This window comes from Microcaecilia unicolor, chromosome 10, assembly GCF_901765095.1.
Source record: "Microcaecilia unicolor chromosome 10, aMicUni1.1, whole genome shotgun sequence".
In the NCBI taxonomy this organism is placed as follows: Eukaryota; Metazoa; Chordata; class Amphibia; order Gymnophiona; family Siphonopidae; genus Microcaecilia; species Microcaecilia unicolor.
This window is the reverse complement of record NC_044040.1, coordinates 217,705,303-217,731,950: the sequence shown is the minus strand read 5'-3', so window position 1 is coordinate 217,731,950 and position 26,648 is coordinate 217,705,303. Positions and strand designations below refer to the sequence as shown.

At 45.7% G+C, this 26,648-nt stretch overlaps 1 protein-coding gene and 2 non-coding genes across 5 annotated transcripts in view; all 3 read right to left on the bottom strand.

Moving 5' to 3' along the window:
- NCL (nucleolin) overlaps window positions 1-26,391 on the bottom strand; it is a 32,270-nt gene extending 5,879 nt beyond the window's left edge. The window contains exons 1-13 of one of the 3 annotated variants that reach the window (XM_030216114.1): window positions 26,235-26,390; window positions 17,626-17,742; window positions 15,415-15,646; window positions 8,795-8,893; window positions 7,755-7,901; window positions 7,363-7,449; window positions 6,382-6,505; window positions 5,498-5,634; window positions 3,471-3,597; window positions 2,713-2,852; window positions 1,538-1,658; window positions 1,075-1,226; window positions 635-761 (exon numbers count right to left, since the gene is read on the bottom strand). In XM_030216114.1, the coding sequence (XP_030071974.1) occupies window positions 635-761; window positions 1,075-1,226; window positions 1,538-1,658; window positions 2,713-2,852; window positions 3,471-3,597; window positions 5,498-5,634; window positions 6,382-6,505; window positions 7,363-7,449; window positions 7,755-7,901; window positions 8,795-8,893; window positions 15,415-15,646; window positions 17,626-17,742; window positions 26,235-26,252 (1,628 nt within the window). In that variant the 5' untranslated portion in view covers window positions 26,253-26,390. Of the gene's footprint in view, window positions 1-634; window positions 762-1,074; window positions 1,227-1,537; window positions 1,659-2,712; window positions 2,853-3,470; window positions 3,598-5,497; window positions 5,635-6,381; window positions 6,506-7,362; window positions 7,450-7,754; window positions 7,902-8,794; window positions 8,894-15,414; window positions 15,647-17,625; window positions 17,743-26,234 lie in introns of all 3 variants that reach the window. The other 2 variants (XM_030216115.1, XM_030216116.1) reach the window with 2 other exon arrangements.
- Window positions 2,512-2,591, bottom strand: LOC115479376. The gene has a single exon (XR_003943675.1). It is a non-coding gene; the product is annotated as a small nucleolar RNA SNORD20 (small nucleolar RNA).
- On the bottom strand, window positions 8,279-8,347 carry LOC115479375. Its single transcript, XR_003943674.1, has one exon. It is a non-coding gene; the product is annotated as a small nucleolar RNA SNORD82 (small nucleolar RNA).
- Window positions 26,392-26,648: the final 257 nt, after the last annotated feature.

The window sequence follows — 26,648 nt, the reverse complement described above, 5'->3', positions numbered from 1 at the left end:
CCAACTTACAATTAGGCAGGAGCGGTTTTGGCACACTCACACCTTGCTGTTGCCGTTTCTCAAAATGGTGCTGGCCAAGCGACCCAATATCAGCGCTGTCGCCCATTTTGAAAAACAGCAACAGCAGGGCAGGAGTTACTGGGGATCACTTGTGGCCTATTTACATCTATAGATGATATAAAAAGGGTTTGAAGGGCTCTGGAACAGATACTATCATTTCTTTTGGTTAAAGAAAATGAAATAGAAAAACACTGAAAACAATGGGGGGGGGGGGGGGGGGGGGGGGGGGGGGGGGGGAAGAGAGGAGGAAGGGGTGCTGCCACAGGCCAGAGGATCCTCTACTCCTACCGTAAGGAGAAAGGACATATACACATGACCTGCAGTTTGTCTTGAGCACGACTGGAAGAATAATTAAACTCTAAATACAAAACTTACTGCCCGCAAACTGGAGACCATGTAGACATTAACCCTGTCGCAAGCAACAGCCAGGTGTTACCAAAAAAACAAGTGTGTCTTGACATCTACACACAATCCATAAGTGAGACAGAGGTGATCTGGTTCCAAGTCACCGACCAGAAACCATTTTCAACTTCATTTCAGCAGTAATGGCGGAAAGGAAGCAAAAGCAACATACCCTTTCGATGCTCCAGTATCACGGTCTACAGCTATTCTGGCACCCACTGATCCCTCAAAGGCTTCCCTTAACGTCTCTTCAGTAGTCTCATCCGAAAGGCCTCGGACAAACAAGGTTTTTGTTTGACCTGCAAAAACATAATTGCTGTGGATTCAGATCAAGCAGCCTCCAGATTAGATCTAAAGGATTAGTAGATACTGATCACATTCATCTGTGTCTGAATCTACAAGGGTAGCAGTATGGCACAAATGCACACACTACTGCCACCTCAAACCTGCTTCTTTCATTCATGCAGTCGTTGCATGGTGAATGCAACGGGAAGCTCGGATCCCTATGCAGAGTCCCATTCTACTTCCCCTACACCTGCTCTTAGAGGTGATGTGCACAAAACTTTTAAAATCTTTTAAAGCACTGATTGCCCAATTCCCCTGCAGACTTACCCCCACCAAATCCCCGGGAGTTGCCCCCACCCTGTGGCCCAGCAGTTTGGCTGAATTCCAGTCGTATCGATCGGCCTTCGATCTCCGCGTTGTTGTGCGATTCCAGGGCTTCTTTTGCATCTTCTAAGGTGGAAAATTCCACAAAGGCAAACCTGAACGAGGAACAACACAAATTACAACATTGTTACTTTTCCTTTTAAGAGGGGGTACGAGTTCTCACAAACTGCAATACCATTCCCAATAACCCCTATGCTGGATGAATTTCCGATAGTCAAGTTCACCCTCTTTACTCATTCAGATCAGCCACAGCGGTTTTCTTGCACAAGCGAGACAGCAAAGCAGATATGAAGCAACCTGGTGGCATCAGATTATACTACACCATTTCACATCTTATCACTCAAAAGCAAACCCCTCTCCAGATCCCAAACAGCAGGCTGCCTGCTGACCCAGGACTGCTGCTCACCCTTTCGGCCTGCCTTGATTGTTCTGTGGAACGCGAATGGATGCTGCTTTCTGGAATAATTCTTGAAGGGAATCCTCTGTCGCACTGTAGGATAAGTTGTTCACTATCAAGATTTTGGACTCTGGAACACAGGTGGAGATGACATTATAATCAGTCAAATAGCATATTTTTGAAAGCATTACTATTTTCGAAGTACAAAGCAATTTTTCTTGCAAGCTGCTACATGTACAGGGTTTCAGAACGGAAACAGAGAAGGTCAATAGCCAAGTCACGTCCCCCCAGCTCATACAACTTCTTAAAGTGCAATTTTAATACAGTTGCAATATGTCTGTCAGTAGTGCGGTACATTGTTGAGTTACTAATGTCTTAAAAAGAAAGATCGCCCTGTTATGAGCGCAGAGACCAAATACCCCCAGTAATTTAAGAAATTAAATGGGTTAGGCCAACCGTAACATGCCCTGCGAACAAGATTATCCCATGTAAAGATGTGAGTAAAATTATATTTCAAAATACTGGAAGACTAGGCCATAGGTCCAGACTCCCCCATGATTATATTCACATTGTGGAGACCAGAAAAGGTGTAGGAGTTGGACAACGAAGTTCTGTTTTTCCTGTCCTCGTTTTCTCCATGCCAAGGACAGCAGCTTCATTGCGTTCCCACCACCAGGATAGCATCAGAATATTGAGTTAGGCTGATGATGAGACTGTGCACAAGTGGCACCAATAAAATGCATCCCCCTAAAAAGTTAGCGAAAAATGCACAAACGGCAAAAAAAAAAAACAAAAAAACCACAATATTGCTGGATTTGGCAGCCTTGACAGTCAAGGGAAAGAGACTGGATATACCACCTTACAATTTTGCACCTGGGGTAATGGTAACGGGAGGGGCCCGCTGAAGGATGTGTTTTACATAAAGTACTGCAAGCTTACAGCTAAGGGGCAGTACCTGCAGCACGCTGTCAGGAGAGGAGCAGCAGGATCAGTACTTGACTATCTAGAGGAATTGTTCAGTTGTGTATCATCACATTTCTCAGATATTCAGTCATCACTTCCAGCTGCAGAAGGACCTAGAACAGGAGAATCTTCTCCGACAGCACTCTTATAGGCCTCTAATTTTAGGAGCATGGGGATAACGTCATGCCTGACTGCTGCAGCCTTATCAATTGGGTACAGACCTCTCTTTCCACCCCCTCCTTGCTGGCTCTTCTCCCCTGTGTGGTCCAGCAGGATTGCACGACCCTCAACTTCTGTGCCCTGTTTTGCTTCAAGAGCTGCATCTGCTTCTGCTTCAGTTTGGAATTCTACGTAGGCAATACTGCAAATAAGAGGTGGAATAAAAGGCATGGTTGCTCTTTCTGAATAACACCTAATTCATTGGTATAAACTCTGGCCCTGAAATCAATGGCAAACAAAAATGCAACGGTGGCCCAGGCTACATCTTGAAATTTCCATCCGTGTGTTGACTGCAATGGGATAAATGTACTCACTCGTGATACAAAAGAAAGCAATTCAATGATAAAACTGTCAGAAGGCTCACTCAACCTTCATTTTTAGCACCTCGGTCACAGAAAATTGATACAGGCACTGCAGAGTAATGGGTTAGCTAAGGTAACACCTTCTCAACTAATCTGGAAACAGGCCATCTGTAGGATTACAATCAATATGTAGTCTTAGGTAGGGAAGGAGAGATGGTGAAAGGAGAAAAATGCAGCCCACTAGCCAGGTTGCCCGCTATACCATGCATCCTTTACAACTTTATTCAGAGGGAATATTCGGTATACCCTGATGCAGGGTTTCTGCCAATACTGCATGGTCAGAGTCTGAAAAGTATCAACTCAAAATACACTAGACATATGGAGGAAACAGTACAGATTGTCTGCAATCTCCATAACCCCAACTCCCCTGCCTCCCAGCGGCAGTACAGTGAACCCACCCTTTGCTAGAACCGTCCATGCCAAGTGGCAGTCTGACATCAACCGCGTTGTCAAAGACCTCTTTCAGATCATCTGCCGTTGTGCTGTAGGGGAGATTCTTTACAAAAAGAGTCCGTGCATCTCTTTCTACAAAAGAAAAAAGATTTACATAAATAAGAAATCAACTATTGTATGACAAAAACTTCCTGTTTCAGATGCACAGAACAAGCTTCTGGAGAGCTGAGGAGCCTTCTGAAAAGAGGTGTAAAACCTAACTTGTGCAGACTTAGGATAACACTTCACACACACCTCCTCCCACTCCCCCCCAAGTACCTTGTTTTGATACTATCAGCATTTTATGGCCTTCAAAACCAGAGCTTTAAAAATAAACAGAGGCAGACTGTGAGGACAGATGAATCTGGAAAAATGCTTCCTTGTGGTTCTGCTGAGTAACTGAATTCTCATATGTCAGTTTGAGGTTACTTGCAATGGTTTGTGTTTTGGGTCTGTGGGTATTTTCTAAGAGTTCTGGTATCTCTGGGATTGGGGTCTCAGTGTCCTTAGAAACCACCGGGGAGATAACCTGTGGGTGGGAGAACTGCCCAGACAAACCCAGTGTATATCAGTGTAGAGCACGGCCACAGATGCAGGTGGACCTGAGCAGTGCTGGGACAGCCCCTTGAGGAGGCCGCAGGGTTAACCCTAGGTGGATGCTAGGCATTTCACGACAATTAGCACTAAGGATGTTTGACCAATGACACTGCAGCTTACTTTATCCTTTTGGGGAATGTAACTAAAAAGAAAACAGACCTGTTACAGCTATAATGCAGAGGTCAAAGGTCAAACAAGAGAAATATCCTGAAGAGAAAAAGCGTCAAAGGGCAGCAATACAAATCAGAAAGCATGGTAGCCCGTTCCACCACACCACCCTGCTGGGAACCTTCATAGATAATTGGAGAGGGCATGGGCTGCCATTTCCACTAGCCAGGTAGGGATGTTCTTTTCATTTGGCAGACTTTGTGGTGGAGATCTCTCACATTAGTTCAATTTCTGGCCTTAAAGGAGAGTGCCGCCGCACTCTCGTAGGAAGATTAGCTGGGGACAGGACCAAAGTGCCCGTGTGGAGACCCCAGTGGAAGGGATTGAGAACGTCCCGGAACTTTCCCCCGAGATAACTCAGGATTCACCGCTGGAAGCTAGAAAGGGCATAGGCCCCGCAGGTTGTCGAGGGTAAGCTACCTTAAGTTACAGGTTCAGTGGAGATCACTGGTGTTGAGGGCCTGACCCTGCCTTCTGCTCCAAGGAGATCAGCATAGATAAAGGGAGATCTCCTAGATTCATGCAGGCAGGCCTGCTGGATTCCACCCACCCATCCTTAAGACAGTCCCTGGAGGGACTGATCATCTTGACTTCACTGCAAATGACTAAGAGCAAATTAAAATGAAAAAGGAATAGAAGAAAACAGAGAAGAGCAGGCATGTCTGCCTGGCAGGACTATCTGTCCATGGCGATCAGATGACATAACAGTGTGTGGATGATTCATCTTGCTTGTCCATTGAAAACCTTCCATTATATCCTCATTCACAGTTTCATTTATATACTACAAATCAAAGCTTGTATGCAGTTTATGAACAACAACCACAATTAAAAAAAAAAAGTACAGCATCAAAACATAAACAGAAAAACACTCTACATTGACTGAAAGCCTTATGAAAAAACCCCCCACCTAATTTCTGAAATGCTAGGCACATCTGAAAGTGGCAGTAATATAAGATGGTGCGCATCTCCTCTCCCCCCCCCCATCCCAGATACCTGGGCCGTTTCCGGTGACCGGCCAGTTTAAGGATAACCAACTAAGTCGCTATCCAGACTTATCTGGTTATCTTTAAACCGACCAAATATATCCTATGTTTTCACCAGTTTTAAGAAGGCTGATAAGCCAGTTAAGCGCTATTAACCAGTCAGCAGCCTTTCTGGCCGGTTAAAGAGCACTGAATATTGAGGAGATCAAGTTATCTCATTACCAGACTAAAAAGTTCCAGAATACCTTTCTTATGCTCTTTGATGCCTTCTTTGCTTTTGGCTCTCTCTAACTTGACCTCAAGGCCCAGGACCTTCTTTCCAGTTAACTCAAGAGCTGCTGTCAGGTTTTCTTCAGAAGAAAAGTCAGCGTAGCCAAATTTTCTGAGGAAAGATACATATTGCTGAAGTTAGTATTCAGATCCGTCCACTAAACAAACAAGGCTATGCTACAACTGATCGTTTTTATAGTGCTACTCAACTTATGCAGTGCTAATATGCATGACATACACACACAATTTATACTTCTATCCCGAAAGAGTTCAAAGCGAAGTACAATCTAAAAGATACCGGGCAATGTCAGGATGCAATTACAAAATGACAAATTAAAAAAAAAGACAATAAAAGCTTATAAAAAAAAAAAAAAAAAAAAAAACAGGGCATCAATGTATTTTTTTCAGCCCGTCCATGCACTCACCCGTGAAGTAGGAGATCTATGGGAGTACCTCTTCAGGGCAGGAAAGAATCCCACTCTCTCCTGCCCACTGCCAAGGAGGTCAGAGGTGCTGACACTTTTTCCAAACGGCCACGAGACTTCCAGCGGCAGTCTCACGAGATTACTGCTTGAAGTCTTGGCAGCCATTTTGAAAAAAGTGGCAGCATAAGCCAGAGAGCGGGCAGAGAAGAACAGGGCTCTTTCCTGCACTCGAAGAAGCCACTAGACCACCAGGGTGTACTCAGGTGGGCCTGAGAGGGCGGCAGGGGAACCAACCTGCCTTTGCCATGGGCTGGGAAGGGCAGCCATCCAGCCTCAGAGCACAGATTCTGCTCCCCACACACCCGTTCGCCCCCTGGTGGCAAATGGGAAAATCGCAGCGAGATTTCATGTATTATCCAGGGATTGTCACTTACTTAGACGACCCAATTCTGACATCGACGACTGGCAGGTTCTTTTTTGTGAAGAATCGTCTTATAGCTTCTTTTATTTCATCAAAGTCCTTACTAGCATTCAGGTTGCCAATAAAGACAGAGAAAACTACAAGAAAACATAACATGGTGTGTGTTAAATGTCAATAGCCAATCAAGCCAGACAACAGCAGAATCTTAGTACTAAATACCTGTAACACCAGCAAAGGGTACAATCAAAGCATTCCCTCTGCAGCACCTCTCTACCCTCATCTCCCCCTACGTTCCTATCCGTAACCTCCGCTCTCTAGACAAATCCCTCCTTTCAGTACCCTTCTCCACCACCGCCAACTCCAGGCTCCGCCCTTTCTGCCTCGCCTCAAGCGTGGAACTCCCTGAGCCCATACGCCAAGCCTTCGGCACCTAACCACCTATACTCAGAAATCTTGACTACACCAACTTGACATTTTGTCCTTTAGATTGTAAGCTCATCTGAGCAGGGACCGTCCTTTGTTAAATTGTACAGCGCCGCGTAACCCTAGTAGCGCTCTAGAAATGTTAAGTAGTAGTAGTAGCACCATATTATTCACTGTTGCTACTCAACAAAAACAGTAGGAAAAATAAATGTATAGACCCCCCCCCCCCCCCCAACCCAGTTTGAGAACGTACACTGAGCTTTGCTTATAACCGTCTCCTGCTTCTCCCTTGATGTTCTCGGTGAGGCCTATGAACAGCTGCTGAACTCCCAGCTGGATTCTTTGATTATAAGGAAAGCAAGACGAGGTCCCTAGTTAAAAAGCTTCGTGCTATTAACACTATGATGCAACTTATTTTGACCGGAAACCGACGATACTGTGCTATACGTACTCTGCGATCTAACCAGCTGAAGTGTTAAAAGGAATGCACTAGTAAGGCAAGAAAAGTTATTCAATTCAATCAGAACCAGCCATTACGGTGTTTAAAGAGCACCAGCTCTATTGCTCTTACCTTCTTCTGTTTTTGGCTTCTTGGCCTCTGGAGTACTCTTTTTGTTTGGCATTTCCTTCTTCCGCTTTCCAGAGGCCTTTGGAGCTTCTGAAGTCCATGAGGGAGTTGGGGGGGGGGGGGGGGGGGGGGGGGAGAAAGAAAGAAAAGTCAGCTGAATACTTTGCTCCTACAGGTTCCAGAATATATCATGACAAGGAAGATATGGGTAATGTAGTCTGCATAGCTGCACATGCCCAACCACCACAAGCTTTTATAGGATTTGTGAAACAATCTATGGAAGATCTAAAAGAAAAACAGTTCTTTATGAGTTATACGTTTAAAACTAAAATGACATGTAACAAACAGCTGGAAGGACATGTCCCATCAGGGAAACTGCCTGAATTGACCTTTACCTTCCGACTCATCCTCATCAGAATCTTCTTCTTCCTCATCCTCCTCCTCCTCCTCATCATCCTCCTCAGACTCTTCCTTGGGCTTCACTGGGGTTTTCTTTCCTTTTACTGCTGGAGGAGTTGTATCCATGGCTTCCTCTTCTGAATCTGTGCACAAGAAAGTCCACATCAAAACTGATCTAAACAGCAGCACCCGTGAACCTCTGGTTAGCAGCAGCCTTTGACTGGGGGTGGGGGGGTGGGAAAAATCAAACATGCCTTGAAAGCCCAGTTAAGGATAACACACCCATGCAGGGTAGTTTGTGTACCATGGCACGATGCTTTCTACAATGACTATCTGTGCAGCCTCAAGCTAAGAGGAGGCACAAGAGAGAAGTCGAGACACACTGATAAACGTTTCCATGCTACACAAAAACCCATCATGCACAATATTTAAACTAAGTGACTCAGGAGACCTGTATCCACCCACCCTTCCCTGGCAGCTAATAGAGCAGAAAAGACCACTTACGAAGTTGTCTCCTACAGCACATCAGTCAGTATAACAGACATCAGAGTCCTCAGTATTAAGTCCCTAAGTTCACATCATCTGTGCTGAGGGGGCACTTTTTGCTAAGGCCAGCGGTTAACTAGTAATAATGCAGTGGCTCATAGGGCACCAAAGTCACTACAAGGTCAATGATGCAGCAGTTAATAGGTAAATTCTACACAACCCTCTCACAAGAAATGTGCATTTAAAACCTCTCTTCAGTTTGCAAGATGTTGCTCAAGTAGGACTAATGGTTATTAGACAAGTTTTTAAAGCTGCCACCAATTTCTACCAAGCTAGACGTCACAGTTAAGCTTCAGAACAGGGCAAATTACACGCCTAGCACAGGGCTCAGTTTTACCACCACTATTTTTGAGGCAGTATAAAACATCAAGATTCAGGGGATGAACTACTGTGAGATATGGACACTGGTGCGCCACCTAAACTGGGTTGCTCACAGCTTTGTAAAGCGTGCCTTGCGCTACTCACTAATCTGCCACCAGAAAACACACACCATCATCGTCGTCCTCGTCGTCATCATCATCGTCATCCTCCTCCTCTTCAGCCTTCAATTTCTGCTTGGCAGCAGGTTTCTCTTCCTCAGATTCTTCTTCTGCAATAGGAGAAGCATTAGAGCTGGACATTTCAAGTTAAAAGGAACTGAACTTTCAGTCTACAGTTTTATACCAATCCAGAGACTTATAAAAAATCGGTTCTCTTGCTTCATATGCACTCCAAGGGGCTGGGATTTCCAACTTGCCTCTTGAAGGCAAAAGAGACCCTAGCATATCAGGACAGCTTAAGGCTAGCTGTTGATTACGATCCTTCCCGTTTGCAACTATGCAACTTTAGGGTGCTTGTAAGAAGCCCCTATGTCTTGCCTCATCCGTGGCCACCTTTAAATCTAGACTGAAAGCCCACCTCTAACATTGCTTTTGACTCATAACCACTTGTAACCACTCGCCTCCACCTACCCTCCCTCTCCTCCTTCCTGTACACATTAACTGATTTGCTTACTTTATTTTTTGTCTATTAGATTGTAAGCTCTTTGAGCAGGGACTGTCTTTCTTCTATGTTTGTGCAGTGCTGCGCACGCCTTGTAGCGCTATAGAAATGCTAAATAGTAGTAGTAGTAGAAGGCAATTTTAAGCATCAGGAACATGACTAAATGATGTTAAGTAGGCACCTACTGTTTTTTATACACAGATTACTACCATTAGCACTTAAAATACCTGCATGTTATTGTGCATGACCACTTATGCCATATGTACTTATAGAATACTGCGCAGCCGGGTTATTGTTATTTAAATGTGTGCAATCACATACACCTGAAAAATGACTAGAGTACAGGCATTTACACGCACACTTGCTCCCTAAATTCAGGCAGCTCTTTGTAGAATAACCCCCCCCCCCCCCCCCTAGTCGGCATTTACCTCTAACCTCATCTGAAAGCTCACAAAAGAGAAAGTAGGTCCTACCTGCTATTTTGCTTTCCTTTAGTCTCTCCAGAACGGCCCAGAACGACTGTTGGGTTGTGCACGCCTACCAGCAGATGGACTAATTTTGAGCCAGACAATAAGAGCCCTGCTCAGCCCCCTGGACATCTCAGTATTTACATATCAAATCAATAGGAAAGACAGAAACCAGACATCTGTGCGCTAATTGGTTCACGCATCCACATACAAAGAGACCCTGCCGGCCACTGTCAACAAGTTCGACCACCCCAAACTGAATCAGCAACATCAGTAAGGTATTTATGTGCAACTGTGTATCATCGGTTGAGGAATTGGTTTCTTTGGTATATAGACCAGAACCGCCTTGTGGCTGAAAACAATAAGCCAGATTCAAATAGGGAGGGATCTAGGCCAGTCCACAGGGACTAAAGGAAAGCAAATTAGCAGGTAGGACTTCATTTCTCCTCCCTTAGCATCCTTCCGGCCCGGCCCAAAATGACTGTTGGGAAGTACCACAGCAGTAAATCACAGGAGGGACACAAAATAGAACCACTGACAGAGCACCTTGACCAAAAGAGGCTCAGCGCACCTGGACATCTACTCAACAATACCAAACAACTAAAGATTCCAAGGACACCTTTGTACAAGAACACCCAAGCTTAGAATAACTCTCGCCAGAGAACACGCCGTCTTCACTGCCAACTGAGAGACAAGAGACCCCAATTGGACCCCGCAATTCTCCGAGGAAATGGCCCCAAAGCCAAAACAAAATACAGTGTGCACTGGAAGGTCCACTAGAGAAAAAGGAGTAAACTAAGGTCTTCTCGATAGACACAAGAAACGAACCTGTACAGAAATCTCACAACCTCAGAAAGACTCACCAAGAGACACCCAAGGGGTATTCCGAAAGAATCTAGGGCTTGGAAATTAAATCGAAAAAGTGCCTCTCCATTCACAAAAAAACCCCCCTCATCTAAGGTGAGGAACGACAAACATACAGGAAGCTCTGTGGCCCACAAGGAAAGCCCACAGCCCTTCAAACAGACGATAGGGATCCATGCCATTGGCAGGCAAATGATCCTGTTGCTCCAACAGATGAGAATAGAAACACAGCTGCGTCAGTGACCGATCAATGAAACAAAACAAACTGTCGCAGACCAAACACTGGAACCTGAACCATCATCCCAGCTAAGCCAAGAGCAGGTTCCCCAAGCCAATAGACTGGCATCAGAGATACTGTCGACCACAAATTGGGCTGCAGAAGTGCTCACTGGAACTGTGAAGCTGAGCAGGCAAGGTCACAAGCATAGCAGTCTAAGGAAGAAGACAGAGTCGACCACTGTGAGAGGAGAAACTACAAATGGGCTAGGCGGAAACCCCTCAGTCCCGACAATCCCTATACAGTGAAAGACATGTTGGAAGAAAAGTAGCGGAGTTCCCAAGAGGACTCTTGGGAAAAGAAAAAAAATGCTGGAATTCAACTGGACTCCAGAGACCAAGAAAATAAGAAACGTGCAAATCCAAGTGAGGAAAACATCACGTATAAAATCAGACAAAAAAAATATTAAAAGGTTAGGCTCATTGCGCAAATAATAGAAGTCAAAACAAACATACCTAACCAAGGACAAAGAAAGACCTTTTAGTCTTTTTTGTTCTGATTTACACGTGATGTTTAAAAACAAAGATTTTTATTGATGCGTTTTTTATATATCCTATAATTGGATTTTATGTAAATGCCGTTTTTTTTAATTGTTTTATCATTTAGTGATATACCCCTTTATTTCTTTATTAGCCTTAATTGGCAAAACGGGGCCACGTTGGGTCTGTACGAATAAGAAAAACTGTTTGGACTTCCAGTGTCTGCTGTTGGACGCTCATTGCCTCTTTGCTATTACCTTGAGAAAATTGTTTCCCTATGCATTGCACATCAGCCAGGTTTATGAATTCTCTGCCATTCAAAATAAGGCATATTTTTAAATATACTTTTAAGTAGGGAGTGAAAACGTTATCTAAACATGTAATTAGGAAAATACTGCAATTATTTTAGCGACTACATTGTTTGTGCAAAGTATATTGTTGACTGCGATATTAATATTTATGGCAACCTTGAATTAATACTGTTAGATCCTCGACTTATTGTGATCTAGTATGTTAGTTGTAATCCGCTATGAACTATGAATTCTTAATGTACACTGCCTTGAGTGAATTCATTCAAAAAGGCGGTAAATAAATCCTAATAAATAAACTATGTAAATGGTATTAGAGGGCTATAAATGAACTGTATCTTCCAATGCAGCTCCTCCTGGTGAGTGTCGAGGGAGGCTGGAAAATCTATGGATGGTGTGTGGGTGCAAGGGGGGCTGGAAAACAGGTGCACAGGGAGGGAGGGGAGCTGTAATATTGTTTAAATTATAAAGACTAAACTTTGCAGAATTCACAAATTTTCTTCTGGCGGGAGTAACACACTGATCAACTGAGTCGCCTCTTGGATTGTCCACCTGTCTTGAGCCCTCCGCAAAGGAAGCCTGGTTTACAAGGGCTGCGACTGCAAAGACCACTGGGAAAGGTGGTCAAACTGTAAGGATCTCACATGCGCCCTGGCCCACCCCACCACCTTCAGCAAGGCAGCAATGGAACAGAGCACCTGCGAGTACTCCTTGGCCTGCAAATTCCTTGAGCACAGAAGGGACCGGATTTCACACTGAAGCTTCAGAATCCCGGACACCAGCAGAAAGCTTTGCCCATTCTGGTTTCAAAATGAACCCCCAAATATTCCAAGGTCTGCAGAACATGCACCACTCGCCTCTACCCCAGACACGCTCCTGGTACAACTTCCCCCAAATGAGCCTGTCATCCAGATAAGGGCGTACCAAGCTGCCCTCCTTGCAAAGCGCAGCTGCCACCACCACTACCACCTTGGAGAACATGTGAGGAGCCTTTGCTAAGGAGAAGTGCACAAAACTAATAATTCTGCCCCAAAATTGAGGAGCCGCTGATGAGCTTGACCAACAGGGATATGAAGGTATGCCTCATTCAGATCGAACGACAAACTCTCAGGTTTCCACGGCCAGAATAACCAAGCAAAAGGTATCCATGTGAAATGAGGGCAACCGAAGAGCTCGATTCACCCTCTTCAAATCCAGCATGGAGCAGAAGAACCCTCTTTCTGGGGAACCACAAAATAGATGTAACAAGCTAATCCCTCAAAGGCTGCTCCTGGTCCCTGGTGTCCTCATCCTCAGACCACTCTAGCAAGGCCTCAGATACAGGGGAATCATAGGCCATCAGGTCCTCCTCCTGGAGTGCAGCCCCCTGCTGCAGTCCAGCTAAAGTTCTAGCCTGCTTTAAACAAAAGGCCTTGTACATTCAGAAGGGAAATCCACCCCGAGGGACCCAGCAGAGCCCCATGGGATGAGTGTGGCTCCAAACTTGGCCTTGACATGCCAGGTAAGACGGTGGCGGTTCCAGCCAAAAATGGTCAGCCCCGATGCCAGTCCTGCCTCGACTCTCCCCGCCCATCAGCCTGCTCCAAGGCCACAGTACAAAAGCCACAGTTCCCTGCTGAATCTACACCCTGGTACTGACAAACAGCATAGAACTTGTGCCACAGAAAGGCCGCACAGAAAACATACCGCCAGGGAGACCAACTGCCGGAGCAGCAAAAGGCAGAGTAACAACAACAACAACCATTTCTAAAGCGCTACTAGGGTTACGCAGCGCTGTACAATTCAAACATAGAAGGACAGTCCCTGCTCAAAGAGCTTACAATCTAAAAGACAAGAGAACAATCTAAAGACAAGTGAACAATCTAGAGGACAAGTGAACAGTTAATCTGATAGGGTGGATGGATTGGGGTATTTTATATTTCTCGAGTGGTTAGGCGCCGAAGGCAGCATTGAAGAGGTGAGTTTTAAGCAGAGATTTGAAGATGGGTAGGGAGGGGGCATGGCGTATGGGTAAAGGAAGATTATTCCAGGCATAAGGTGAGGCAAGGCAGAATGAGCGGAGCCTGGAGTTGGCAGTGGTGGAGAAGGGTACTGAGAGAAGGGCTTTGTCCTGTGAGCGGAGGTCGCGGGCGGGAACATAGGGGGAGATGAGGGTGGAGAGGTAGTGAGGAGCCGCAGACTGAGTGCATTTGTAGGTAAGGAGGAGGAGCTTGAATTGTAGACTGAAAGGGCAAAGGGAAAATGAACTACCGTGCATTTTTGTTTTACAAGAGAAACATGACTATACAGACTTCCGTATGCACTCCAAATTGCTGTCTGCCACCAGACAGATCCAAGTAGCTGAGACTCACCAAACCAGGGTACCACAAGAAGTCCTGGGAGGGGGAAGGATCCTGGGGCAAGAGACCTCCACAGGCCTCAAACCTGATCATTTATACCAAGACCACCACCAAGAGAACCCCCCCTCCTTTCTTCTATCATCTGCTGAGAACAGACTGGCTTTCTGGGGACTGCAGAGCCCACTTATAGGCTTACTTGAAGCTCAGTTTGTACTCTGTTGCCATCTGCTGGTAGGAGTGCATATACCATATGTGCCGGTCTAGAGGGATACTAAGGCAAGAGGGAAATCCAGAGGTGGCCAAGATCTAGAGAAATCCAAATCTGCTTTAAAATTAATCCAACATGCACCTGTAGAATCCCAAGCAGCAATGCCACTTCAGATCACTTAACAGTGGTGACATCAAGGTGCCAAGGACCCATAACAGCACTAATGCCTCAAGTGTTTTGTGCACAAAGTTAATCACATCATACAGCTCAACATTTCCTGTATAAAACAAAGTAATGAAGCTGAGTGAAGAAAAGCTCCAAAAGCAGCAGCAGTCTGGGATGAAGAAACACCAGGAATCTCTTCAAACTGCCTTAGGGACACAATTCAAGTGGCCCTACTACTACTACTAAACATTTCTAAAGCGCTACTAGGGTTACGCAGTGCTGTACAGTTTAACAAGGACAGTCCCTGCTCAAAGGAGCTTACAATCTAAAGGACAAAATGTCAAGTTGGGGTAGTCTAGATTTCCTGAATGTAGGTGTAATGGTTATGCATCGAAGGCGACATCGAAGAGGTGGGCTTTGAGTAAGGCCCGAGGTAAGCAGAAGATCCTGGACTACAAACTGATGGCGGAGACAGATCGACAAATGAGGCTCCATGGCAGAAGATTCTTATCCTCATAGGAGGGACAATCATTTGTTTTCTGAATTTCCACATTTATTAAATCAACCTACATACAGAGATCTAGTATAAGCAAGCCTCATGCATATTCACTGTGGCCCTCATGAAAATCCAACAGGTATGTACAGCATGAATGGTAAGCTCTTTTGAGGAGGGACTGTCTCTTTGTATCAGGTGTTCAGCGCAGCGTGCGTCTGGTAGCGCTATACAAATGCTAATAATAATAATGCAATAAACACACTGGGCAGACTTAGCCTTATATTTCTATGCTATGTTGCTTTGTAAATATAAACAGGGGAGACGTGCAAATAGAAAAAGAAGCCTGTCATTCTAGAAGGAAAAAAGTATGTCAGGAAACAGCTACTATAAGCTGCTTAGTACCTCTGACCCATCTTATCAACAAAAAGTAAAAGTTATGAATGCAGCAGAAAAAAAAACACACAGGCAGATTAGGGAATTATGTTACTATCTCCCTATACCAAACCAAACCTTAATGGTGATTTACCAGAGTCATCGTCGTCATCATCATCATCTTCATCCTCATCGCTAGCTTCTTTTTGGACCTTCTTTCCATTTTTGGCTGTTGCGGCACCCTTCTTCCCTGTCACAGCAGCTGCTTTTGCTGGGGTAACAGCTTTCACGGATGGAGTTGTTGCTTTCTTCGCGGGTGTGGCAACCGTCTTTGCGGGTGTGGCAATCTTCTTTGCTGGAGTTACGGTTTTTTTCTTGGGGAGTACCTGATAAAATAACAGGTTGGGTTTAACATACTTTCCAATACAAAAAGGCAAGCAACTAATTTTTAGTCTTCCCATAAAACAAAGACCCATCACTTCACAATCTTGGGCAAGGCTCACAAAATCGGTTCAAGGTAGAAAGGCAGAACGCTTGTGTTAATTTCCACCAAGCCCCTGGCTCCAGACAGAAAAGCCACCGACAATCTGGAGTCAGCTGTGAGACAGGGAAGCCCCCTAAGTGAACATTACTTCTCTCAGACTCTGTGCAAACGCCATCTGTAGCGCACAATGCAGGAGTTTTACGCATAAGCTAATTTGCACAAAGCCATGGGTGCAGCATATTCAAAATTATAGTGTATTTGCTACAAAGCACAAATGCAGAGAAATGCACAGAAAAGTGAAAACCTGTAGAACACTGGGGTTTTAATGCAGAGTCACAGCGGGTGCAAAGAACCAGCGACTTGGCACTGGTGATATGAGAAGTGGAGCACTTCACCTCCATCATAACATAACCCCTGGACCCTCACCTCCATCCCCAACTCCTCCTAAAAAGAACTCTTTGTGTTCCAGTTGTCCCCCGACCACAACATATCAAAGGTGAGAGGAGGGAGCAATGTCCACTCGCTCTTGTACCTGGGTCGCAGTCTTTCAAAATGGTGGTCCACACAGTGCATCCAAGGACGCACTGCATAATGCCAGTCTGCCGAAGTGTCATTACTCTGTATTAGTGTGAAGCAATGCATTTGTTTTGATATATGTTTTCCTGACTCAACACTATGCAAGGTTACACTCCTGGAGCTCTTAAATGTCACAGAATGCAGCGTGAATAAGTAGCACGTCAGAGGAGGATTTCATGCTCCTTTGCACATCCAAAATATCTGGCCTTCTCCAGCTGTTTATCTTGCACATTCACGGCAACCTCTCCTTCTCCCATCTCAAGCTTTTACGGCCATTGCCCCCCACCCCCACCTCGGCTGTACATTCCTCACCCACAGCAATATCTGGTACATCATCCTCGTTTCTACTAAAAACACCCGACTCCATTAAGGCTTTGCAGTTGGTTTAGCGCATAAACTTGGCCAATGCCAGATCTTTTAGAATATGATCTTTCTGGTATTTTTGAGACATAGCTAAAGGGAAGCAAGTCTTTTACCTCAAGTAATATTGTACACCAAATTACACCCTCTTCTCCTGTTGTTCTTTTCAGCTTCGCCTCCTATATCCTGTCTTATTGTGCAATCCTGCTGCCCCTCCCCCCCAGTGGTGTTTTCTTTTAATGATCCCAGGTCAGGTTACAGATTTTGCTTTGTATTCTGGCTCTTGTTTGGTACTTTCAACCCCCACAATCTTGCCTTAACCATGGCTTTCTGAATCTCCTTAAGGACCCGAGTGTCTCACTTTTTTGTGCTCTACATACTGCACCTGCCAAAACATTGATAGAGACCAAAGTCCTCCTGTAGCCAGGACCTGCCCACCAGGGGATGCACTATCCTGTAGCACTGAAGATGTGTTTCCAAGAACTTCTGAACAGGAAAAAGTGGGTGATGGATCAGTTTCCAAAGAAGAGAGACACAACCTTTACTGGTAAAAGACTCAACACAACGCTGTGTTTCAGCTGTAAGGCTGCTTAGATTGAAGTTCACCTGGAATGTAGAACAAATCTCTGTTTCACCCGATTTACCAGAAAGCACATCAGGATCTCTGAAGTTTATCAATCAAAAAATAGACAGTCCTGAAGCACAGCAGTATGTCGAGTCCATCACCCACTTTTTCCTGTCGCGGACTATCCTTGTGGAAATGTACTAAATTAGATCAAAAGCCTGAGAACTACTGTCCAAACCTGTGCGTTTCCACATGGCCAATATACAAACATTCATCTGTATAAAACACAGCAAAGAATAAAAATAAGGGAACTACAACCATCTGATTTCAAAGAGTCAGGTGATATGACCACCCTGTAAAGGCAGTAATTAAGTGCTTACAATGTCTTCCTCCTCCGCCTCACTGCTGTCCTCATCCTCCTCAGAGTCTTCCTCATCACTATCTTCTACCTCCTTTGGAGGAGGAGCCTTCTTCAGCTTGGTTTGACTTTTGGCTGCCTGGAAAAGAGAATATAAAATATACAAAACTGACTAGGCTGAAATCAAGAACAAAGTTCGATGATACGCTGAAACCTTCTGCTCAGTGTGCTGCTGCGGCTAGGAAAGCGAATAGAATGTTGGGTGTTATTAGGAAGGGTATGGAGTCCAGGTGTGCGGATGTTATAATGCCGTTGTATCGCTCCATGGTGCGACCGCACCTGGAGTATTGTGTTCAGTACTGGTCTCCGTATCTCAAAAAAGATATAGTAGAATTGGAAAAGGTACAGCGAAGGGCGACGAAAATGATAGTGGGGATGGGACGACTTTCCTATGAAGAGAGGCTGAGAAGGCTAGGGCTTTTTAGCTTGGAGAAGAGACGGCTGAGGGGAGATATGATAAAAGTGTATAAAATAATGAGTGGAATGGATCGGGTGGATGTGAAGCGACTGTTCACGCTATCCAAAAATACTAGGACTAGAGGGCATGAGTTGAAGCTACAGTGTGGTAAATTTAAAACGAATCGGAGAAAATTTTTCTTCACCCAACGTGTAATTAGACTCTGGAATTCGTTGCCGGAGAACGTGGTACGGGCGGTTAGCTTGACGGAGTTTAAAAAGGGGTTAGATAGATTCCTAAAGGACAAGTCCATAGACCGCTATTAAATGGACTTGGAAAAATTCCGCATTTTTAGGTATAACTTGTCTGGAATGTTTTTACGTTTGGGGAGCGTGCCAGGTGCCCTTGACCTGGATTGGCCGCTGTCGGTGACAGGATGCTGGGCTAGATGGACCTTTGGTCTTTCCCAGTATGGCACTACTTATGTACTTATGTAAGTTATTTCAAGCCAGCTCAGTCAACTACTTCTTTGGTGCTAACAATGTATAAGCAACAACAGGGAATAAAGTTATTCAAAGCGCTTCCTCTAGCTCAATATGTAGGAACTGTGTAGGAAAACTTTCTAACGTAACACTTAACAGATATGACCTGACACTACAACAGCAGCAGTCATGCTACAGAGCTCAAATAAGAAAGCTTTTAAAGCAATACCTAAGCTATGGTTTCTCATATTGTACTGACAATGCAAGATTAAAACACACACAAATTAACATTTCTTAGACCAGATGTCTGAGGAATATTGTTCATATATGCCATTAAAAGACACACCCAACACAAAACATGTTCTAGGGCACTGACCTTCAATGAAGGAGACATTAGGCCTTACCTGCTAATTGACTGATGGGTTGTGCATGCCTTCCAGCAGGTGGAGACAGAAATCTGACTCATCTACTAGAGCCAGTAAGAGCCCTTACCAGTATTTTTTTTTGCTACATTTGTACCCTCTGCTTTCCCACTCGTGGCAGGCTCAATGCGGCTTACATGGGGCAATGGAGGGTTAAGTGACTTCCCCAGAGTCAGAAGGAGCTGCCTGTGCCTGAAGTGGGAATCCAACTCAGTTCCTCAGGACCAAAGTCCACCACCCTAACCACTAGGCCACTCCTCCACTAGGTCACTCCTCCACTGTTGCTACTATTTGAGATTCTACTTGGAATGTTGCTTTTCCACTGGCAACATCGGCCCTTGCAGATCACCAATGTGGCCGCGCAGGCTTCTACATGGAATGGTGCTAGTGGAATAGCAACATTCCATGTAGAATCTCCAATAGTATCTATTTTATTTTTGTTACATTTGTACCCCGCGCTTTCCCACTCATGGCAGGCTCAATGCGGCTTACATGGGGAAATGGAGGGTTAAGTGACTTGCCCAGAGTCACAAGGAGCTGCCTGTGCCTGAAGTGGGAATCAAACTCAGTTCCTCAGTTCCCCAGGACCAAAGCCCGCCACACTAACCACTAGCCCACTTCTCCACTCATCACGTAGCAAAGCAGGAAAGAAAGCCCTCATTCTGTGCACTCGTGAGTCTGAGCAGCCACCCCACAGATAAAAGCACATCTGTGGCTTTGGCAACGCGTCAGCTCTCCTAGCCTTTCACCTTCTTCTAGAAGGCTGAGCAGTGCGCATAATGAAAGACGCCACGGCCGCCTACTTCAAAAGAGAGACACACACAAAGGCCGGGTGATTGTGATAGCTCCGCCTCGTCGGCCATGGTACGCTGACCTTCAAAATCTGCTTCTCCAGCCCCCTCTCAAGTTTCCAGAGGACCCAGGGCGGTTGGTAGAGGCTCCAGTTGTGCATCCGGAGACCGCTCGATTTTGTCTTACAGCCTGGCTCTTGAGCGGTTGAGATTGTCTAGGAAAGGGTAATCGACCAGTGTAGTGTCTACAATGCCACGTTCTAGGTGACGTTCCACGTCTCTCAATTATATTCAGACCTGGAGAGTTTTTGAGGTGTGGTGTATTGAGGTGCATATTTTCCCTTTTTGAGCTTCGATAGCCCAAATTCTGGATTTTTTACAGCAGGACTCGAAGGGTTTGGCTTTGTCTTTTCTTAAGGTACAGCTAGTAGCCCTGTCCTGTTTTCAGGGTCTGGCTTCTCATCCGGATGTGCTTCACTTCATAAAGGGAACGGGTCTTTTGCGACCACCCACTCAGATTATTTTTCCCTTGTGGGATCTTAATCTGGTTCCAGGGGCACTTTTTTCTCGTTCTCAGTTTGAGCCTTTGTCTTCCTGTACTTTGAAAGATCTGACTCTCAAGGTTCTTTTTCTCATTGCTATTGCTTCAGCTAGGAGTTGCAAGTTTCCGAGTTGCAAGCACTTTCGTGTAGGCCGCCATTCTTGGACCAGTGCCTTCTTTTCTCTCCAAAGTGGTGTCGCGTTTCCACGTGCCTCAATCCGTCATTTTGCTGGTTCTTCGTCCGGTTTGGAGAAACAAGACAGCGAGGCGGGCGTGCTCCTGCACCGAACCTCTGTGGCCTTCAACTAGAAGCACTAGCTCCGAATGACTGGCGACTCAGTGAAAACAAAGCACAAAACTTTACAGCCAGCCAAGAAAGCAGGAGAGCCGCCTCATCAGAGAACAGCTGAGACGATTCTTTTTTTTTTTTTAAACATCTCAGCTGTCTCTCCCTTAACTCAAAGATCTCTTCCCATGAAGAGCGAGTTTCTAATAGCCCCAGCCAGCAGCAAAGACCCAAGGAAAGCTGGGGAGGGAGGAGGGGGGGGGGGAGGGACCTAGCCACTAAGGTGTTACACCACCGAGGCACCAAGAGGCCCCTTCGGACCTCTGCCACAAAGAATCAGGCTCAACTAAACGAAATGCACAGAAGGAAAGGCTCTGCTATCTCTATTTTTTATTTCGTTTCACTAACTTCCACCTGCTGGAGACTGAGAAAACTGAATCTTTCTACTCCTGGTAAGGGCTCTCAATGGCTGATGAGTCAGAATTCTCAGTCTCCACCAGCTGGAAGGCATGCACAACCCCATCAGTCAATTGCTGGGCTGGTCCGGAGGGACGCTAATGAAAAGCTTATTATGAATTTCAGTGTTCACTAGAAATTGTATTTATGCCTGTAGTGAGTAAACTATCAATATACAGATGTGATCCGCTGTGATATATATTGGAAATGCAAAATAAGAACAGCAGATTAAAGATGAAAATGAATAAAAAGGTGGTTGAATAAGATATTACGGGATATGGTTAGGATCGAGAGGAAGGTGGCACCAGATGGGGAGAATTTGAAGAGACTGGATGCATAAGATTTAGGATGTCAAGATGAATCAACAGCTTGGGAGAACAGTCAGCTCTCCTTCAGCTTCTCTGTATCCAAAATGGCTCCCATGTAAAAATTGACACAGACCACAGTGCTAGGGCAGGTGTTCGCAAACCTAGTCAGGTTTTCAGGATATTGATAATGAATATTCATGAGAGGCTTACATGCACTACCTCTGGCTGCAATATTTTATTATTTTTTTTTGTTACATTTGTACCCCGCGCTTTCCCACTCATGGCAGGCTCAATGCGGCAATGGAGGGTTAAGTGACTTGCCCAGAGTCACAAGGAGCTGCCTGTGCCTGAAGTGGACTCAAACTCAGTTCCTCAGTTCCCCAGGAACTAAGTCCACCACCCTAACCACTAGGCCACTCCTCCATGGTTGGGTGTTCCCTGGAAGATGTTTATAACCACTGGTCTAGAGAGTTTATCCTGAAAACCTAACTAGCCAGGTGATTCCAGAGGACTAGGTTGAAAACCACTGGTCTAGAAGACCACTATGAGACATTTAATCTAACATCAGTTCTATATACCTGAAAGAACAAATCAGAAAAATATTAGCAGATTGAGTTTTCTATAGGCTCTTGGGTCGGGAAAGACTCCATGTACAAGACTAATTTTTTTTGGTGAAGGGAAGAGGGGTATGAAGCAGCAGCACTAGGTCACCAATTCACATCTGCCATCAATCTTATGGGAAATAATAAACTTGCAATCGGAAGTATAGACTACTAAGACCACCAAGAATAAGCATAGACCACAATCCAGCTTATTTTCGAAGGAGAAGGGCGCCCATCTTCCGACACAAATCAGCAGATGGGCGCCCTTCTCCGAAGGGCGGCCAAATCTGCATAATTGAAAGCCGATTTTGGCCGCCCTCAACTGCTTTCCGTTGCAGGGATGGCCAAAGTTCAACAGGGCGTGTCGGTAGTGTACCGGAGGAAGAACAGGGTCGCGGTTAAGAGATGGCCTTCCTCGGCCGATAATGGAAAAAAGAAGGGCGCCCCCAACGAGCATGGCAGACTTTACTTGGTCCCTTTTTGTTCACGACCAAGCCTTGAAAAGGTGCCCGAACTGACCAGATGAACACCAGAGGGAATCGGGGATCACCTCCCCTTACTCCCCCAATGGTCACTAACCCCCTCCCACCCAAAAAAATTTTTAAACATTTTTTGCCAGCCTGAAATGTCATACCCAGCTCCACCACAGCACTGTGCAGGTCCCTGGAGCAGTTTTTATTGGGTACTGCAGTGCACTTCAGGCAGGCAGGCAGGCAGGCAGGCAGACCCCCCCCCCCCCCCAAGCCACATCTAGGTGCCCCCATTATCCTTTAAGGGCTATGGTAGTGTTGCACCTGGGAGCAATTTGTGAAGTCCACTGCAGTGCCTCCTAGGGTGCCTGGCTGGTGTCTTCATGTTCAAATGTACAGCGCTGCGTACGTCTAGTAGCGCTTTAGAAATAGTAGTGTCCTGGCATGTGAGCAGGACCAGTGCACTACAAATGCTGCCTCCTCCCATGACCAAATGGCTTGGATTTGGCTGGTTTTGAGATGTGCCCCCTTAGTTTCCATTATATGCGAAAACCGAGGTCCGCCATCTCTAAGGTTGACCCAAATGTTGAGATTTGGCCGTCCCCGACCGTATTATTGAAACGAAAGATGGCCGCCCATCTTGTTTCGATAATATGGCCGGGGACGCCTCTTTACGGGGCCGTCCTTAGAGATGGGCACCCCCGTTCGATTATGCCCCTCCACATTATTTGTTACATTTGTATCCCACATTTTCCTACCTATTTGTAGGCTCAATGTGGCTTACATAGTACCGGAGAGGCCCTTGCAGGCTCCGGTGTGAAGAAATACAGGGTGATGTTGTGGTAAGATCAAGTTCATGTGGTTGCAGGGAAAATGTGTGAGAAAAAGGCTTAAGTACTTTCCTTCTAAGTTACTAAGAACTTAACTGTCATAATGGGTCAAACCAAAGGTCTTTCTACAGAAAAAATGAAGAGAATTAATAGAAATATATCAGCATAAGAGCACTATTTTATACCTAGGAAGGAGAAACCAAAGTCCATCTGGGTCATATAAACATTGAACAAGATAGGTGACAATGGAGAACCCTGTGGGACTCCACATGGTTGAATCAAGATTCTGAAAGCATATCTTTCACTTTGATTCTAAGGTCTGTTGACCAAAAATTCTTTAAAACAATATAATACAATATCCGCGATGCCAACAGAATTAAGCTTAAAAAGAATATCAATCAAATGCAGCAGTGAAAAAGTGGAATACTTCTAGCCAAAGACATATAAGTACATAAGTACATAAGTAGTGCCATACTGGGAAAGACCAAAGGTCCATCTAGCCCAGCATCCTGTCACCGACAGTGGCCAATCCAGGTCAAGGGCACCTGGCACGCTCCCCAAACGTAAAAACATTCCAGACAAGTTATACCTAAAAATGCGGAATTTTTCCAAGTCCATTTAATAGCGGTCTATGGACTTGTCCTTTAGGAATCTATCTAACCCCTTTTTAAACTCCGTCAAGCTAACCGCCCGTACCACGTTCTCCGGCAACGAATTCCAGAGTCTAATTACACGTTGGGTGAAGAAAAATTTTCTCCGATTCGTTTTAAATTTACCACACTGTAGCTTCAACTCATGCCCTCTAGTCCTAGTATTTTTGGATAGCGTGAACAGTCGCTTCACATCCACCCGATCCATTCCACTCATTATTTTATACACTTCTATCATATCTCCCCTCAGCCGTCTCTTCTCCAAGCTGAAAAGCCCTAGCCTTCTCAGCCTCTCTTCGTAGGAAAGTCGTCCCATCCCCACTATCATTTTCGTCGCCCTTCGCTGTACCTTTTCCAATTCTACTATATCTTTTTTGAGATACGGAGACCAGTACTGAACACAATACTCCAGGTGCGGTCGCACCATGGAGCGATACAACGGCATTATAACATCCGCACACCTGGACTCCATACCCTTCCTAATAACACCCAACATTCTATTCGCTTTCCTAGCATCTGAAACCACAGAAAGCAAGGCCAACTCTGTACTATGAAAAGACAGGAATCCAAATTGTAATGGACTTAATTGTGGGAGTGGAAGAGTAGCCTGGAGGTTAGTGCAGTGGACCATGATCCTGGGGAACTTGGTTTGATTTCCACTGCAGCAACTTGTGACTCTGGGCAAGTCATTTAACCCTCCATTGCCCCAGGTACAAATAAGTACCTGTATATACTATATAAACCGCTTTGAATGTAGTTGTAGTTGTAACCCCCCCCCCCCCCCCCTCCCACACACACAGAAAAGGCTGTATATCACATTCCATTTCCTTTGGCTGGAAGAGTAGGATCCAAAAGATATGTCAAGTAGTAATTATAGATGTTGTAGCGTTCATAAGACATGAAGGGCAACTGTCCAATAAAGAAGAAAGTTTGGGTAATAGAACTCATGGATGGGCAGACTATAGCTTTTATCTGCCTTCATTTTTCTGTTTCTACAAATATCCTTGCTCTGTGGGCAATCTAGGTCACAAAACCTGACACAATCCCCAAAAGATTCCACACCACTAAGCAGGGTTTTCCCCAAGCCCACATGGTTAATAACGTATGGAGTTTTATTTCCAAAACTGAATTCTACATCTTAGTTCTACCTTAAATGAAATATATTTTCTGTAATTTTAAATATACTTAGTAACTTTTCCAGGATTGACCCCCACCCAAGTCTTTGTACTTTTTGAAGAAGTAAATAACTTGTTCATCTTTACCATTTTCGTTCCTCTCAAGATTCCATTAAGTTTCTTATACCCCACAACTGCCCCAAACAGGGTTCAATGAGGTTACAAAAAAAAAAAACAAAAAAAAAACACTCAGCATACCCAAGATTTAAAAACTTACATTCGACATATTTAATACAAAATATTGTAGGTTTCTCTCTCTCGGCCGTCCCTTAACGGGAAAGATGCCTAAACCTGTTTAGCCTTTCCTTCTCTATCAATTTGGCTTCTATCTCCGCTCTATCCTTGCGGCATCGCAACCCAACAACTAACTGAAAGCGTGGTCACATCATGGAGACATTTTGTTTTTCAGCCATTTTCTTGCAACTCCTGTTTGTACAGCCACCAGCGCGCAGAATCAAAGATCCTAAAGAACCGTAGCCGATCACACTGGACCCTTGTCCTTGGCTTTCAACATGCAACCCAGCATCACAACTTTAGTTTAAATACTACTGGGCGTCATCAGCGTACGCGGTTCTCCTATACCCCCCCCCCCCCCAATCCCCTTCTCTGCTGCTCCCCCCCCCCCCTGTGCAATTCAGCCGCCTCGGTGCAGAGAAGAGCCACGCGCAAGGCCCGAAGCCACGGCAGAGCAGAACCGAGACGGCCCCCCCCCCCCCCACGTGCTGCAGAAGAAAATCGGCCGGAAGTGCCGCCGCCGCCGCGTGCATCCTTCCCTTCACCTGCGCAGGCGCAACGCCTCAGAGGCCGCCGCTCGCGCCAATTTCCTTGCACCTCTTTCCTGTGACCGCAAGGAGCACCGACGTTCTACCGAGAAAAAATGCGCACGCGCGCGAACACTCAAAACCAGCAGCACCTCACGCGGGGGGGCAGCGCGTGCGAGTTCAAAATAGACTATTTCTCCCCCCCCACCCACAAAAATCATCTTACTAGAATGTTAACGGTGCTACGCGAGCCCCCTTGCACACATACGTCCTCCCCTTCCCATAAACGATGGGAGTAAGTGAGCAGGAAAATCGGCGGGACACAGGCCTCGGTCTAGCGCGCTCCTCCTCACAGGCCTGAAACCCCGAGTCGGCCGAAGAAGAACAACTCTGCGCTTACCTTGGCGAGTTTCACCATCCTGGCGGTGTCGGGTGAGTCCTCGTGGTGGAAATGGGGCAAAGCTGCAGCGGCTGCACGTGGCCTGTGCTGGCGTCTATGGCGGGCGCGCGGGCTGAAAGAGAGAACGACAAGGACTGCTCGCCAGCTCCCACACTCGACTCTGCCTCACGTGACCGTACCCAGCCAATCCGGCACGGCTTACCAGAAAGCCCGCCCTCATTCTTCTCCGCTCCAATGGCTCGACGTCGCTGGCTTCTCCGGCCAACTAGAGATGTCTCTTTGCTTTGAATTGCTGATCCTCATCCAATCAGAAATACGCGAGGAGGCACGACCATGTCGTCGGGACGTTTTGACATTCGTGACCAATCAGGAGCTGGATATCCGTTTCCTTGCCCTTTGGGGTTCGGCGCGAGC